This window comes from Seriola dumerili, unplaced genomic scaffold (genome assembly GCF_002260705.1).
Source record: "Seriola dumerili isolate Sdu_G_001 unplaced genomic scaffold, Sdu_1.0 BDQW01000853.1, whole genome shotgun sequence".
Classification (NCBI taxonomy): Eukaryota; Metazoa; Chordata; class Actinopteri; order Carangiformes; family Carangidae; genus Seriola; species Seriola dumerili.
Window position 1 is genome coordinate 680882 of NW_019175108.1, and position 18632 is coordinate 699513.

At 40.6% G+C, this 18632-nt stretch overlaps 1 protein-coding gene across 1 annotated transcript in view; it reads right to left on the reverse strand.

The window, feature by feature from the left end:
• Positions 1-18632, reverse strand: part of lamc3 (laminin subunit gamma 3) — a 97336-nt gene that overhangs the window by 41943 nt on the left and 36761 nt on the right. The window contains exons 5-9 of the mRNA XM_022766457.1: positions 14676-14864; positions 13525-13642; positions 8894-8992; positions 7880-8016; positions 7462-7581 (exon numbers count right to left, since the gene is read on the reverse strand). Of these exons, the coding sequence (XP_022622178.1) occupies positions 7462-7581; positions 7880-8016; positions 8894-8992; positions 13525-13642; positions 14676-14864 (663 nt within the window). The remainder of the gene's footprint in view (positions 1-7461; positions 7582-7879; positions 8017-8893; positions 8993-13524; positions 13643-14675; positions 14865-18632) is intronic.

An 18632-nucleotide genomic window follows, 5' to 3' on the forward strand; every position in this document is an offset into this window, starting at 1 on the left:
ACATCACACAGTTACGCAAGTCCCGACTGCTCGTTTTAAGGCTCAGTTTCTGAATACAGGCTGTGTGCTTTCTCTGTGGACTGAGCACTTTGATATTTTTTCACAGTATTGATATAGAACCTAGACCTGCTTTATAATAAAAAAAAGACATGGAAATCTCACTTTATACAATATGGGACCTTAATTTAAAATGTTTTTATTGAAGTGATGTGTCTCTTTTCTTTTCTAATAAGCTGCAAGTGCTCAGATATAAGAAACCACAACCCAGGAGCAAAGCTGTTTGCAGCTTTCTTTCAGTTTCACTAGACGAAACAATAGTTTTATATCTCCTCTCTCAAGCTTCTCTCTGGAGCTCTAGTTATAAACGGAAGAGAGCCTCTCTTCTGATTGGCTGACTGTTTTGTGAGTGATCGAATAAAAACAAAGCAGATTTCAGGCCAAGACTCTGAGAAGCCAAATCCTGCAAGGCTGGATGGTGGGTCCAGGTAGGCAAGGCTTGGAGCTTTGCTGACCGCGGTGACTGCTTTGTTGTGACATCACACAGTTACGCAAGTCCCGACTGCTCGTTTTAAAGCTCAGTTTCTGAATACAGGCTGTGTGCATTTCTCTGTGGACGGAGCACTTTGATATTTTCACAGTATCGATATAGAACCTAGACCTGCTTTATAATAAAAAAAAGACATGGAAATCTCACTTTATACAATATGGGACCTTAAATTAAAATGTTTTTATATGAAGTGATGTGTCTCTTTTCTTTCTAATAAGCTGCAAGTGCTCAGATATAAGAAACCACACCCAGGAGGCAAAGCTGTTGCAGCTTTCTTTCAGTTTCACTAGACGAAACAAAACATTCTGCTTCCATCACAGTTCTTAGCTTTAAACCAATTTCAATTCTAGTGAGGATACATGAATAAAATGAAGACACAAGAGTTCCTTACATTCATCATTCAACTGTGGGATCAGTATTTGTAGAAATGAAACCCAGGCAGTGATGAAAGGGGAAGGCTTCAATTACATGACTAATCAATAGCACTTTCTGTTCTTACTCCAATAAGGCATCATTCATGTTAACTTGACTTCAGAATCAATAGAAATAGATAATTACAGCCAATCAGGAGCAAGGGGAGCGGCTTAACAACCACCAATCATCACCAACGAAAGACAAAACACTTTCTCAAGTGAAACGAGCTGTCACAGATCTCAGTCTAGTTTCATAATCAATACATATTGATGACAAGGAAAAAAAAAGAAAAAGAAGAAAAAAATCAGCCAGTCATGAAGAGAACAGGCTTAGACTAAATCCATCACCACTTAGACAGGAATGCTTTCAATGAGCCCTCTCACATCTAAACATCTTAACAAGTGGAAAAACAAGCAATATGGAAAGGGTGTGGGTTCTAAATGAAAAGACCAATCAATATGTACTCCTGGGTCCGACAAGCCAGCACTCATTCCGGGGAAAATTTAGACCTATACACGTAAATGACTCAAAAGGATGCAGTGATTGGAGTCTGCATTTTAATACTGAGTTGACAAATTCCAAATAAGCCTTTTTCTTACTTCCTGTAACATGCATGTATGGATTACATTCACATTTATTCATTTAGAAGACGCTGACTAAAGAAGATGATTAACATTACCTAAAAAACAAACAACTGGAAAAAAATTTGCTGAAATGAGCAAGACAACTTTTTATTTATTTAATATAGACAGATCTGGATTTAAAGGAAAGACATAAAGCTTTATATTTATTCTTCCACTGTTATCATTTAACCAACTGAATTCTTTATTCATGCATTCAGTTATATTTTTGACTTTGCCAAACCTTTGTGCAAAATTACTTAGACATCATCTCTGCAACCTCATCTCTAAGACGCTGTTTATAAAATCTGGCCTCTGCACTCAGTCACTCAGACACACACACACACACACGTTGCTTAAGCTGCACTCAACAGAACAGCATCTGCCAGCAGATGATCACTGAGCATTAAGTTTATAAATGAGAACAGTCTCAGCAGAGCCACTATTTTTTTGGCGCAGAAAAGAGGCAATTACGTGTATTTGGGGAGTGACGCACTGTAATAATGAATAATGCAAGAAACTCATGTTCACAGAAAATAAGAGTCAACAGATATTACTTTTGAAATGATTAATAGGAAATATATGCCGTGCATTCCTTGCATAACGGTGGGTAATGAGCCCAGTAATACTATTGTGTGACTAAGCTAATATTCTCTCCTAAACTGCTCCCTTATGGTTGTGAGTGGTTATGTTTCAGGTGGAGCTTGCTGGCCATTACACTGCTGGGGTTTGATTCGCGTCAGTGTGGTTCCCGGGTGTTCTTTCTTTCTGTCTGTGAGGACAGAGGTACCAAAGCAATAATTACTCACAACCCTAATAGACCATCCAAGAATGGGGACCACTGGCGGGCCCCTCTCCAAAGTAATGAATCACTATAAAAAACAATGAAGGGATTATTCATGTGTAAGTCTGATCTACTGTCTGTGTATCGCCGTGGATTTATATTCATTATTTTAATTCATGTGACAAATAGGAGAGACTTAAAAAGTTTAGCAATCTCTAAATACCACAGCGTGCAAGCTGTGGGAGAATGTACTGTGTCTCCCCTCACAACACTGAGATTCACATTGTCTTTGTTACATTCAGTCTGTCAAAAGGTAAAAACCTGGCTACCAGCATCTGTTTAGATCACTGCTTAGCATGTTATACCTTGGTTGTCTAAAATTGAAGTGTAAAAAATGAGTAAGTTGTGGTTTTATGAGGGTATGTGCCAGGCAACCAGTGGAGTCTGCAGGAAGTCACTACACCAAGCCAAGAAACAGTCCCTTGTATAATCCCCCATAAAAACCACAACTTCGGTTTTTGTACTGATTACTCTTGATTGGACAAACAGGCTACTTTAAGATGTCAACTTGGGCTCTTGCACATGAAAAATTAAAAACAGATTAATTGGCACTAAAAAGTTAAGTGTTGCACTCCAGGGTTAGTCAAAATAAATGATGCATGTGCATACTCTATTTCCATTTTGTTTTTTTGAGTGTGTCAGATTGGTCTGAAGTCCACTGTGCTGCTGTTGACACTCTGCCAGGAACACACAGAGCTGCCATCACAGCAAGTGATAGATGCCTGTATAACTTTTGGGGAATGGTGGAGGAGCTCACGATCAATCGAGGGTTTAGACTTTGCTCAAACCAAATTAAATAAACTCCATTTCAATTAAATCACCGACGCATCACACAAACTCAAAGTCCCAGTGAGGCTCTAACATCGACCACCATGCAGACAGTCTGAGGGCAAAGGCTGGATGGACAAACTTTAAACTTTTAAACAGGTCCAATACTGTCAAGACACTAAACTGCACTGCCTGCAGTCATAAGATATACGTGACCCGAAACCTCATTACACAAAAGGAGGATTCATTCATATACAAGGACACTGCCAAAGCAATATACATCACATATGCGTATGCAGACTGACACATGCACACTGAGTACACATACAAAACCAATAGTGATGATTTATCTCTGATCTGGGAGGAAACAGGGGGCAGAGTGGAGTGTGGAGCAGAGTGAACCTGGGCTCGAGTGGGAGCAGAGATCAACTCTGAGGACTTGTCTCGGCTCTGAGGGTTCTTATCCAACCCACACCGCCGAGGTTTGGCACAAATGTAAATGAGGTAGTCATGCTGTTCTTTTATTAGTGGGTGTTTAGACCTTAAAAAGGGCTGTGTTCAAATACAAGGTGCTTTGTCTGTGTGGGCGTGTTGCCACATGTGCATGTGAAATGGATCCAGGAAGTGTAATTTCAGTTATACATGAGGCTTATGAAGAAAGTTTTTAGAAATTTATTAAGGCTGCAATTGTTTTAGCCTGTCTCAACAATTAAAACATACTGTGCTAGGAATATGTCACTCATGTTATATAAAGGGGCTATTTGTAGGTTTTCTCTGCTGCTGAACATGGTTTCTTGTTGGGAGTGGGTGGTGGTGATTGTCGCTTGACAAGAGCTTTGGTCATCAAGACAAGAGGTTATTATACATCCTCTGAGCAGCGCTATGTCTTCAGGGCAGATTGGAGGCTAGAGCTCGTCACTATCGGAAAGGTAGCTGGCTGGTTAGCATGCTAACTTCAGTAGAAGAAGAGACGTGATAGAGACAAGAGTTAACATTGGTGTTGCTTTCTACCACTGGAGACGGCTCGTGGCAAGTAAAGGAATGAAATTTGATGCTGAACTCGCAATGTTTCTTCTAGACTGGTAATGCTAACGTTGGCTAAGAAGCAATAGCAAAACCTACAAATAGCTCCTTTAAGTAATCTACCAGGAATGTATGATTGTATTTGATTGGTCAATATAGTTCATTGTGGAATGCCTATTTTGTTTGCATTGAATTGAATTGTAGCAAGTCGAGCCATGTGATTTTGCCTGAGCGTTCAGTGTTGGCACTTCCATGCTTCCAGTGATGTGGGCTGGCACGATAACCCCAGCAGTTTTAATCAAAGGGCTGGACAGATCATCTAACAGCATCTGAAATCCATTCATCCTGCATTTTTCCGACTTTACAACTGGCAGGACAGCGTCTGACAATTTTCTGTCGACTTTCGAAAACAGAAAATCAATCAATCAGATGTACACGGTGACTGATGAATTTCTTTCTGAAGCCACGAATGAGAATTAGGAGGCTACCCGGAAGATTCACTGTGTCAAGACAGCAGTGGGATGCAGCCATAAGAGGGCTACGATGGCAGGCTTTTGACCAGGCCATTGAGTGAGGCTATTTGGAAAGAGAATCAACATTTTGATTTCAAAATGTGGTGATACGACACATCGCACACCTGAGTTTGTTTCAAGCATACCAAACTGTTTCCTCTCCCACTCGAGCCTCACTCAAGTACTCACTCACTTTCTGAGCCAGTTGACTTTACCCCTGCTTCTCTTCCTCCGCGCTCCATACTCCTTCCCTCCCTACTTCTATCTCTCCCCACTCAATTTTCTCATTTTCCTTTGCTGCATCTCTTTTCTGTTTTGCTCATTCTTCCGGTTGACAAGGCCTCCAGACTGGATTACATGCAGGCCTGCGTGCAGGTAGCGCTCAGGTTGTGTGAAGCTGCAATTGCCGCTTGAATCGAAGTGACAGGTAGCCTGGAGCTGCTCTCGTGGATCTTTGCTCTTCTTTTCCTCCTCCACTCCTCAAATGAACACAAGAGCAGCCATATGATGCTCTCTTGCCTTCTACTAGAGGGTTATTTCATTAAAATTCTGTCTATCTTCTCCTTCTTCTTCTCTTCTTTTCCTCTTTTATTTCAGTCTCCCTGCTGCTTCAGGCTTAGCAGGTTGGCCTGTGCTGCAGATATGAAAAGGATCAACATTGCAAGCTTCTCAACAGATGGCTGTAAGGATTTATGTTAGATGATGTCCCCTTCAGCATGAAGCGCTGCTCAGCCAAGAGAGCCACAGTTACTGTCCAGCAGATTCAAGTGGTGACCACGGTTGTTGGAGGCAGGTCAAAGCAACTGTTTAGGGAGGTACTTCATGTTTGTCTATGATAGTTCCTGGCAGCTGCGCTCAAGTGTTCAGTCTGTTGAGTCACCACAGGGACTTGATCTCCGCCTGTGTCAACTGTCAAGCAGATGTCCAGGATCAGGAATGTTCCCAAGAGCATGCACATACACATACACATTCACTGAAAACTCCCTACATAGATTTATCACTTGACACACTAGTGCTGAAGGGAAAATAGGAGGGGAGGACAAGTGAAGACGTTAAAAAAAATGAAGTGTTTTCAGGCAGTGAAAAAGAGGGTGCAACTCTGAGGTCCTGACAGACGTAAGCGTAACGTCGGACTGCTTGTCAAATGAACTTCTTTGTCTCTCCCTTTTCCTTTTCACTTTTTTTCTGGCACTCTCCCCGTCTGGTCCAACAACTCCTTGTCAAACAATATAGAGAAAGAATCTGTGACGTCTTGTCCAAGCATCGGCTAATATTTCTGGAGCCAGGTGAGCTACGTGGATTCCCAAATACTCCTCTCTCTTGCTTCAAAAGCTCAATAAAAATAAAAAAAATTGATGATTGAATCCTGCGCTGTATGTGGCAGCTTAAGCCCAAGACAAACTACGGTGACAAATGCGTTCATGGGAATCACAGAATTGCAGTTTGTATTATGTTTGACATGGAGTTGTCACTCAGAATTATCTCTTACTTTGTTGAAGAACACAGTGGAGGGATTTCAGCAACAAATACAAGTTAAAAGCAAAAAAGAGCAGAGGCAGTAGCAGTGTGAGAGAGAATTCCACAGCTACTTCCAAAGCCTCTGCCGCTCTGGTCTAATCTTTAAAGTAACTATACACATGCACCACTACAAAAAAAAAAAAAAAAAAAAGAGGCAAGAGAAAATGAGATCATTAATAGGGATGGCAAGGCAATAGATTTGTGCATTTATTATGTGGAGAAACAACATAAACAAGCACTGGGCGAAGTAGATAAGCAGCCTGCCACAAAGCTGCTCTCGGCCAGTTGGGCCACTAATCTGTGTGGCCTTCAGAGACATCACTATAGACTCTATGAAGAAGAAAGCAACTTAAAAAAAAACATTATTAACTATGTACATTTATAATTACACATATATACGGCAGAGCACGCGTGCATTCATTATGGACTTATGCTCATGTCACGTGAACACACACACATACACACACATACACGCACGAAAACGTCTATCTATATCTAGCTGTGCATTATAATGACATTCTGCAAATTATGCCTGACCACCGGGCTTTGTCACATCCTCTTTCAGCTGTGAGCATTTCGTCTTTCTAAAAAAAGATGCCTCCAGATGGAGTCGTTCTTTGTGATTTGTGCGCGTTTTGGGCATTAAACCTCCAGGATGTGGAGTTAATGAGATTGCTCCTGTTTTGCTTCTGGCTGCGGACTGCACGGCGGCCAAAGGGGATGTGAGTTGATGCCTAGAACCGACTTAGTGGGGACAAGAAGAAACCAAGCCAATTTTCACTTTGTTGCCTCTCCAGCATGGCCAAGACATCCAATTCCATCAGGCCTTTGCTGCCGGGGCAGCTGATAGAAATGGGCCCTAAGTCCTGTAGCTGGGCCAGATTATTCCCTTATCTTCTAATGGCTCTGATAAGGGATTGGAAGAAATGGTGTCAGAATAACCGCTGTATGACCCACTGCCAAAGACCCTGATTAATCTCACTAAGGAACAACAGGAACAAGCTATGGGTGTTACAGATGCTCAACTAACACTAATATAATTTACATATTTGCTAGAACAGCAGCAACTGCAGATTTATTATCTAGTAACACAACTGTCAGAAACATGAAAATATCTTCACTCGGGCTGTAACCCACCCATTTGAGCCAACCTGAGGGAGCGACCTGTCCTAAACTGTCCAATTCAAATCTCTGTTATTTTCCTTTCTGACTCACCGGGAGCTTTGTAGAAGCCAATGTCTTCCTCACTAAGAGGCAGCAGGTAGACTTCACCTTCCTTCCACAGCAGGGGGTACTCCTGCCCCCCAGTGAACTCTCCCAGCCAGCTGTCCTGATCTGGAAGTTAAAGAGGACATTTCAAAACATGAATCATAGCTGTTCTCCTCAGAATCACAGAGCATCAGCATATATATGGTAAATACTGGTGTTCAGGAAGAGTATAAATATTTGTGTTCTCCTAGGGGATATGTCCACATTGTTTTGTATTGGTTTTATTATCTGTGATTTATGTTTTCTCCTGATTTATGAGGTTGAGAATTCAGAGAGAACAAAACATTATTGGTCTTGTTAATTTCATTTGGGTATCTTGTTAACAACAGGACCTGACTAATAGCTGCTGAGCCCGGGACAATACCTTCAATAAAGTCAGAAGTGATGTTGACAGCAGTGTAGTGACCTGACGAGGAACAGGCCAGGGAGTGACCAAAGCAGAAACAAGGTTGGCAGCCCGCTGGGTTTTCTTGTTGTAAGTTGAAAAAGCCAGGCTTGCATCTGTAGGTACACACACATACACACACACAGCCTCATGCATAAAAAAAAAAAAGTTATTAACATGCAGATCCTGCACACACGTTTCATTGCAGCTATTTGCCACATCCTTGCCATGGTGTTATTCTTACTAATCTCTTTAAGTTGTTCTCACTGCAGCAGTCGGGGATGCTGCTAGCTGCAGACGGCGGTGTTAAGGAAGAATGGACCAAATGGAACCCAGCTGCAGAGACCCTGAGCTCTGACCTACAGACACTGGCTGGCATATGGGTGGGAAGGGGAACACTGCTAAAAATCAGCCACTACACTAGTCACATTACACAGGAGAGGGGCCTGCTCAACGAGCCATGAAATCAGCAAAAAAAGTCAACAAACAGGGAGCACAGAATTATTCAGTAGTTGGAGACCTGGGGCTGTGTGTATTGCTAATGTCACAGTGAGTTTATCTGTTTGATCCTGCATCCCAGAGAGAACAAGATAGAAACAGACAGGGAGAAGCAGGGACTTGGTTATTGACATATTGTAACAGTCATATTCACTGTCCAAAGAGGCAAAATGACGGATAGTCCCCAAAACTTCAAATCCTTCCCAAACCTTTTCTATTTACCATTCTGCTGCACCTGTACGATCTGCTGGGTTTAATATACTTAATTTATATTTTAAAACAAATACATTTTACATTAATATTGAATCTAGGAGTGATAATCAAAGTAATAAAAACATCAGATCATGATCAAAAACACTTGTTACACACTTCTGTACATAAACTGATGAAACATTAGTAATGTCTTCAGTTGTTTCATTGTGCAACATCAGTTGCCTTAGTAACCACAGGTCATGTACACGCATACATGACGCAAGCAATAAGCTTTTAACACACCTGTCACAGGCCTGTCCCTCCACGTTTGGCTTGCAGTGACAACGTCCATCCAGAGGAGAGCAGTCACCCACGCTCCCGCTGGGGTCACACTCACACGGCCTGCAGACAGAATGTGACATGAAGATGTAAGACTTGAATCCACTACACTTAGCGGACATGCACATTTGGGGGAAAAATGTATTGTTGACTGGGAAGAACCAAGAGTGTTAGAGACAAGGACAATTTAATGTGGCGACCTTTCCATAAGAATATTCTCTATTTGCATGCCCCACCCCCACACTTCCAGATCACAGATGGTCAGCTATGCAACAGCAACTCTGCAACCAGTGGGGTGTCTTGCTCAAGGACTCTTCAACAACATGGATACTTGTCTTGAGGCTCGAACCCGTGCATCCAAAATAACTAAGCCAACCCTGGCAATGTGTTTTTGTCATCTCTGCCCTCATTCAAAAAGCACAACAAGGCTTCCTGTAACAAATCATCAAAACTGAGATGCTTGATAGCACACAATCCATCATGCAAAATTTAAAGGCTGTGCAAACAACCTTGATAAAAGCAAGTGAGTAGGTGTATGGGTCAGCAGGGTCTCGGATTATGTCAAAATGTGTTTGATCACCTTCATTGATTGATTACTTTTGTTTGAAACTGTAACACAGAATCTACTTTTTAATGATGTGCTATTACAAATAATTCAATTATCCTAAGGCAAGCCGTCTCTGCTTGTTTCTGCTCCAGTGGTCTGAGTAATTCACACCTCAACTCAACAGCCTGATTTTGCAGCATGAATGAGAGAAAGAGATGTGTGTGTATGCATACATGTTGGCATGTGTGTATGCATACATGTGTGTACAGAAAAGGTTTTTGCTGTGAGAATAGTAAAATGAGGTTCAAATATAATCTAATAACACACTATTGCACATGTTGATTTATAAATTTGTTACTGCTAAAACTTGTGATACTCAAAAAAAGAAACGGGTTTCAAGTGCTAAACATAGGATCTTATTCAGCAATGATTTTTAATAAAGATGCCCTCATCCTGAACCTCAATTTAAAGGGGCTATTTCTAAGTTTTCTCTGCCGCCAAATGTGGTTTCTTGCTGGAAGTGGGTAGTGGTAATTGGCACTTGACAAGACAAAACAGCTGCTAATGCTAACATTAGCTATGTAGCAATAGTAAAACGTACAAATACCTCCTTTAAACTTGCATCAATGTTGTTTTTAGGCAGCAGAAATGAGATGTAAACACAACTCTGACATATTCTTATCTATTAAGCTCATATGGCAAAGATGTTAGCTAACAATTCCTTACACATCGTTCGGATATGGAGCAACATTGCCCTTCATTCGGAGCTGTGTTTTTGGTGGCTTAGCTAATGTTAGTCCAATATTTACTCTCATTTTAGCTCTAGCTTGGTCTCCACCAGCACTTGAGAAAAATATCTGTCTCTTTATCTTAAGCTAACATCTTTTTTTAGCTTCAAAATATTTCCACTATGTTCATAAGATAGTCACTAACTTTGCCACTGGACAGGAAGTGTACAATAGGTTTTTAGAGCTATTAGCTGAAAAAGCTGGCTGTTGTGGCTTGAAACAACATTTGACGAGAGAAGTGAGAGTGAACCTGAATCATAAAAGTTGGGGGCTGTAAAATCAAAACAATTAGCAGAGAGATGCTAAAAAGCTCTGCAGAGCTGAGGGAAACTGCAGAGTTTTGTAATTGTCTGTGGGGTCATAACTATGAGTGACCCCTTTCACATTACATGTAGTCATTAGATCCATTATTCATGTAAAAATATTTATTAGAGCAGCTTTAAAGTCACAAGAATAAATATCAAAACCTTTTCATCTACATTGTTTGTCAAAGCTAAAACTGAATGTCTGTTTAGCAGTCAGTCCACTACCTGGTGTCACAGTATGCACAGTTGCGTGGTGGTAGAAATAATATTAACACCAAACAGTCATTGATATGCAATTCAGTACCATCACAATTTAGCATTCCCAAGACAGGTAAAGGGGGTCAGGGAGAGCCAGGGTGGACTTCTTATGAATATAAATACTACAACATATTTCTCACATGCACACAGACATATGCACTACAATATGCATTTAAATGCCAGCTCATGTGCACACATACTTGGTAAGAGAGTGGTCAGGTCAGAGAGAGTTGATATTTTCTTTTCATCATCAAAATATATGTCACGTCAGCGCATTGCAAGCCGCAACAAAGGACGCAGAAAAACACCCAGGCCAAGTAGGTGAGCATGCAAAGGTGCAAGAGGTAAATCACTCTCACATCTTAGGAATAAAAGACACTCTGCCTATCTTAAAATCAGTTTAACCCACCGAGCTTGTTCTTGTAGCATAATGAAACGATGAAATTCAGAGCCAAGTACAAATATAGAAAAACAATAGTACAATAGATTTACTATTTTGTTGTTATTCCGGGCACCAACTTGATTAATAGAGAACAATTGCGAAATATTTTTCCAATCAGTGATTAGTTTGTTTCTGTGAGAAAACACAGAACTCGATCTGTTTGAATAAATGGAATTACACAAAAATGTCATTATTGAAGTGAAGGGCTGGAATTAGCAAGTATTACTAGGTTAAATTATCAATCATCTATAAATAGCCCATTAATAATTAGTTGGTGACAGTAAAGAGAGATCACTTTGGGTTTTGGTCAGAGAAACCAGAATAACATGGGAATGTATCCAACACTAACCTTAGATGTAAATTGTTAAGAATTCAATTATTAGGAGAAGTTGTTCAGGCTAAGTTTCTCCTTGGGGTTTGGCTGCAGCTAAAGCTCTTCTCTGAAGTTTCTGAAGGCAGCGAGGCTGGATCCAGTCACCATGGTAACAGATAGAGGAGACTGCATGGTCTCTGGCCTGGTTCTAAGTAATCTTCAAACACCAGATCTCGTTCTCCTGTTGGTCAGGACTGCTGGGTGGATGACCACAACATCCACAGTGTGCAGCAGGAGGGAATTCATAAAAGTTGGTGTTATTTGAGAACAGACAGTGGCAGGCCGGTCTTTGTTTTAGATTAATAAAGAGTGATAAATAGTGGTGTTCTGATTTACTTTATAATGCTATACATGTACACATATATACACATATATAATGATTAACTAAACTGGAACTATTTTGGTAATGCAAATATGCTGTAAATCGAGGCCATATCTCTAAGATGCAAAAAGATATACATGTACTGGATCTAGAAAACACTGGTTTGATGCAAAAAACAATTTGTATTGTGAAAGACTTGGGCTTTGAGGCCAGATTCAGCAACTTGGCCAAACAAAAGATGGTTCACCATGAAGCAAACACTTTTTGTTTATTGGCTGCTCCTTATAAATTTGAAACGGCAAACTTGCTAGCAAACATTTGCCTATTTACCAATCAAGGAGACAAACAACATTAGGATTGCTTTGGGGTCATGATTTTAAATGGCTTTAGGAATGCAAGTCAAATAATCACTCTCAGCTCTGTTTTAGTTTTCTACCAGCTCCTGAGGCAAGTTAATGATTCTTTAGCTGCTAAATGCTCCACAATGTTCACCAGCTGGTGGCTAACTTCATCTGTCTGCTGTCTGCAGGGTATAACGACAGCAGCAGGATGGAGCTAGAACACATAAAACCAAAACAATCAGCTGAAAGGAGAAAAGCTCCGTCGAGTTAAGGGGAACATTCTCTGTGGGTTTGTCACAACAAGCGATGCATCTTACATTACACACAGCACACAGTCATCGATCCATGGCTAAAACTTTTATTTAACTTTGTCTTTATATAATATTTGGCTATCGTGAATATGTATTTCACATAACCAACCAATTACTATTGTGAACTTGTGGATTCCCCTGAACGTTTAACACATATACCTGTAGAATGCATTAGAAATGAAATGCAAACAATACAGATTTACGTAATATAAGACTTAAAATAATTATATCAAGTCTGCTTCATTAAATACATACAAATAAAAAGTGGTATGGAGCAATGGTGATTGATCTGATTGGGTGAACATCAACACTGTCCTGCTATCTCGTCTGATAAGAGGAATGTGATGGATAATTGAAGTAAGGAGATGATATTGATTGAAGAACTCAGCAAATATGTGCATTATGTGTAAAAGAAGCAGAGAAGAACAACATATAGGAATTTTAGAGATGAAATAAAATACCCTGTTCTGAGTTAGCTTGAAATGTTTGCTGAAATCTTAATTAAATCAAAATATTGATTTACCCACAATTCATGTTTCCATGTGGAAAATTACAGCAGTCTGTATTGTTAGAACAGTTGTTAGCAGTTTGATACTGTATTTAGCGCATCCTGGTGCCCACAGATAAGAAGGCCACTAATTCACAGTGGCGTCACATTGAGAAATGAGAATCCTCTTGTTTACAGCTGCTTTGTAGTTTGATAAATTCAGGCTTGGGGAAGTTAGATGGGTACTGCAAAACAGCTAATTTATTCAACAATAACTGTCTGTTTATCTGGACTACTTACATCTTTTTCTTTTTCGTTTGTCTCTTTAGTTCATTTTTAAATCTGTTATTTTCTTGGTTTTGTGTGTCCTGCGTGTCAACATGTCTGTGCATCTGTGTTTATGACTATGCGTGTTGCTCACCTGCAGCCACCAGGACCAAGCGAGTGAAAGCCAGCCCGACACGTGTCACACTTCTCCCTTGTCACGCCAACTCGACACGCACACCTTCCCTCTACATCACACTGCAGACTCACTGAGCCTAAAAGGGACAGCAGATGGATCATGGAGGAGGAAGACAGAAGAACAGAGAATGAAAGGGGTACACAAAGGGAAGGAGGACAAAAGCAGGACTATTTTCAAGAAAATGGAAAATTTCAGAACCAATGAAGTGTTATTGGTAAATTACACAAAATGGGTCAATATATCATTAATAATTTGTCATAAGTGAACGCCTGGTACTGGATTCCTGTTGAAAAAGCTTAGTTTATTACCTTTCAACCATACTGTAGCTGACATACTGTAGCTTTAGTTAATGGAGAGAAAAGACCAGCTGGGGCGTTGCGGACATGAGAGAAAATGGAAGGCTGATGGAGTCGGCTATAACCTTTGATCAATATAATGGACTCCAACACCTCTGTGCAATCACCTTACACTATTTAGGGAAAGTCAGAAAAAAAGATAGCTATGTATATTTGTTCATTTCTCCCTCTGGTTCTCTCTCTTTACACTGAGGATGGTATAATTAGGAGGCCAAACATTTAATGTCCCTTCACCTAAAATTAGACTGTGTTTAATGAACAAGAATGAGCCTCTTCACTGATAACACTCAGTGAGTCAACTGGATCAATTTACAGCAGCGGGGCTGAGTAAAGTCATGGATTTCTTTAATGGTCATTTGGGAAGCTAAACCGAGGATAAATCTGATGAGATGCGCAAGACATGAGAGGAACAAGATTGTATAAATAATGAATTAGAAAAGATTCTACTTTTAGGCAAGGTTTGGCAAGTTGAGTAGTCGATGAGTTAGACTAAATATTAATGCAGAGTTATTAATGATTTAAAAACATTTGGCCATAAAATTTGCAACAATTAATCTTTGGAGTCTTTTTCGTCTGTAGCTAAATCTTGCTTATGGTGCCATATTGTGCCAATACAGCATTCCAATTTAGCCATAATTAAATTTGCTCATACCAGGGAAGACAAAAGTAGTGAGTAATGACGTTGGCGTGGATTATAATTAGGGTTCTTAAATTATTATCAAAACAATTAAGGGTTCTGTGTCTGCAGTTTACCATTGATGTTGCAGCTGCAGGGAAGGCAGGGCTCCTCCGGAGATTTCCTGTAGTGGCTCTCTCTGCAGCGCTCACAATGGGGCCCGTTGGTGTTGTCTCTGCAGCTCACACAGCGCCCCCCACTGCCAGTGCTGCGGTACTGCTCCATGTCAAACACGCACTCGTCAGATCTCCCACTGCAGTTACACTCTATGAGCGAGGGAAGGAGAGCAAGAGAGAGAAAGAGCAAGAGGTCAAGTGAGGAGAGACGTGGAGAAAGAGGAAAGAGCACAGCCGTGGGGGGAAAAGCAGGCAGAAGAGGCAACGAGGTAAAAAGCGAGAAGACAGAAATAGACAAAGGGGAGAGACGGAGGGAGGGTATATGTGTGAGAGATTATGCGTTCTGGGATTGGATCATAATTTAGAGGCTCGTTGCTAATCTCATTTCACACAGGCCTAATGAGGAGCCAATCGGCTGTCAGGGGGCACTTAGATAACAGTAATTCATGTTTATACAAGAGCAAATTACTCAGCTGATAACACACCATCACAGCTCTCATACCCCTCACATCAAATCCCTCCTTAGTTTACCAGTTACCCTGAGGGGGGATTTAGGTGAAATTGCCCATTTTATTATGAATCAAGCTGTCTGCTGTGCTGGCAATAACTATATGATTATTCCTTCCTGTTAATAAAGAGTCTCAACAGGGTTCACCTTATTTGAAAGATAAAAAAAGATCACCAGTTGCTTTAAAACCTAATGTACAGACTTGAGATCGGTGGTGAAAAACTTAAAAGAGTTATGTGTTTCATTTGGCTTCAACTAATTTTGCATACATGAAATTCTAATGAGTAATTACGGGTTCACACAGTCTCCGCAACCTTTGTAATTACACTCCCCCTATGGCTAACCTGTTAGCAAACAATTGCCTATTTGCACATCCATCAGACATAAAACAGCATTAGCATTTACATGGAGTCACGTAACCTGATGAATCTAAGTCCAATATTCACTTTCTTTTAGCTCTCCTTTTGATCTCTACCATCTTCTGAGGGAAATATCTGGCCTTTCAGCTGCTAAATGCTCCACTGTGTTCACCAGACAGTCACTAACTTTTTCTGTCTGCCATTAGGTCCTGGGCAGCAGTGTAACAGTAACATGTTACAGTAATGAGACACCGACAAGAGTAACCAGAGCTAAGCTGTTAAGGTTAAGGTTCCTCTGCAGGCATGTTTTCAACTATGTAAAAGTACTCTGCTATTAACAGTGTTTTGTTTAACATGGTTTTCCCGAATAAAAAGTGGAAATAAAAACTGGGGTTAGCACAGTTAGCATCTTTTGTTTGTTTATGTTGTTTGTTAGCTTGCAACTGGCAGTGGCTGTTAGTGGCTGTGCTAATGCAAACTCTCACTCTCTGTATAGCTCCAAGGTGGAAATACTCTGACTGCTTATCTCACTCATGATATGTCTTGCATTATATAAAAAACACCATATGGACATGTTAATGTTAAAAAATTGATTTTCATCCAAGGCTTTTTTTTAAAGTTATATTTTTAGGGCTTTTTGTGGTAGCACAGTGAGAGAGAGACAGGAGTGTGGTGTGCAATTAGTAATTTATTCATTTTTCAAGTAACTTGTTGAGCACTGTGCACAGTGGGTTTATTGGAGCTTTTTCACTGAAAACAGCTGCACTCTGCATCTAAATGTGATGCTGACAGGAGCAGTGAGAGTCAACCAAAACAATAAAGTCATGTGCCCTAAAACTAAGACAATGAGCTAAAAGATGCTAAACAGCTCAGGGGAGCTGAGGAGAACCGTGGAGTCGTGTGATGATTCCCTGTGGGTTTTTCAATACGAGCAATTCCTTTTACATTACACATGGTAATCTGACCCATTGTTGATATGAAAATATTGATTTGTGCAACTTAAAGCATCCATCCTGAAATTGTAGGTGTGATGGATGAAAAGAGAAGACACTGCAGGAGCCAGCCACTGCTAGGAATAGCCTTCTGAACACAACATGCATCATTTGACAAATGCTGAGTCCCTTGTTATCACATCTGCCGTCCCTCTGCCCATGGGGCAACAGAATCTGACAAAACCTGACACTCCACATAGAAAGGCGCTACAGCATGACTCTGATCGCCACTGGCGGGGAACTAGAGCACATAGACAACCAGTCGGCTCTACTTTTCAGCTCCCATCCACTCTGTCTTTATCATTCCAGCTAGCTGTGCTGCCACTGCTGGTCAGGCTAGCTGTTAGCCAGGTAGCAGAAATGTCAACAACTGCCTGAGCCTCTGCATTTCCTTTAATGGCGCAAATTCATGTTGAAATATGATGAAATCCATGACGTATACTGTTATCCTGAGGGGGCATATGATAGTCCGAGGCTGTCCATCCTAAAAGTTAACAATTATCTGAAAATTATGTTTCATGCTTGTAACTTCGGGTCTTTCAATAGGTTATGTCGAAAGTTACTTCATGTGTGAACTGAAGTGGGCAAATGAGTTTGTTTAATTATGGTTCATCATCCTTAAATGAGCTTCAGAGCAAATTAAACATCTGGTTTCTGATCCCTCTCAGCAAGTTCAAATTTATATTTGCTGATGTCTTAATTACTTGCTGCTCGTGTTTCAGTACCTGACTTTTATAAAGCTTTTTTTAATTTAGTTATTTAATTTGGTTGAATTAAAAAACAAATCAATCCCAACTATGTTTTATATGTATTTTTAATATATACATAGATATGCATTTTTTTTAATGTTGTGATGTACATTACAAGCCTTTGATGTTTATGCCATATTGGCTTGTGTCAACCTCCTAGCTTGAATGAAAACACATCAAACCATTAAACACACTATCATAAGCATGTTACAGTGCTGCAGCTTGTTTTCCATCTCGGTTAAGATGCGATTACTAAGAGCAGCAGAGCAGTTTAAAGGTGGTATATGTATGTGGGATGAAGACTGCCACAAGCAGTGCACACATCCAGTGAGTGGAAGTGAGACAGAGCAAATCACTTAAAGCCGTTTTTCAACAGGTTTAACACAAGGACCACTACACAGCTTTGCATAGCACGTGTTTGGCCATCTTGACCATATTTATAGGTTTGTCCGCCCACAACCACCTCTTCCACATGCTGCTTTCCTCGACCCTGTCCCGGTGACCACACAACTTGTGGATAACTGCCACTGTGGAGGCTTCATGCAAGTAAGAAGGCTGACTTAGCTCCACACTCAGTATAATACTCAAGAGGGGCCTCTCTTCTGTGATTGATGGAGACGCCTCCTCAAACACTATGCCTAATACATTTTTGGATGATTCAGAATACTTAAAACTAAAAGGGTACACTGGTGATGAGCTGTAGCCTTGTCAACCATACATGCTATGTCTCTTAATTACAAAGACACAGGAACATGTTTGTAGTTACGCTGTATGCTAAAGCGAAAAGAACATACCTTTACACAAGGTCTCGTATGGCATAAGGGTGATTTGTATGGAAGCAATATAGTTAAGGTTTTTATGGTTATAGGCACTCACAACACTTGGTTAAGATTAGAAAAATACAAGACTGTAAATAGACAAATGGGAATAGCCTTTGTGATGTCACCCACAGGTTATTGAAGAGTGGTTCTGAATCTCAGGGTGGGCTGCTCCTCTGTCGCCATCTTGGCAGTGATCGCCTAACACCCAGTGAATCCAAAAATAGGCTAAGAGGGGTGTGGAGGTGTGTGTAGCCGAGGCTTCGGTGCATGTTGGTTTGTGGCAAGCATACGCTCATGTAAAAGTTGAGCATTTAAACATGGGAGTCTATGGGGACTGACTCACTGTTGGAGTCAGCCTCAAGTGACCATTTAAGGAACTGCAGTTTTCGGCACATCATTTTTCAGCAATGGAGGTTGCCGCTTGGTTAAATATTGAAAAAGTAATGTGATTTCTAGGAGACAGGATTGGTGTTAATGGTGACAACCTGT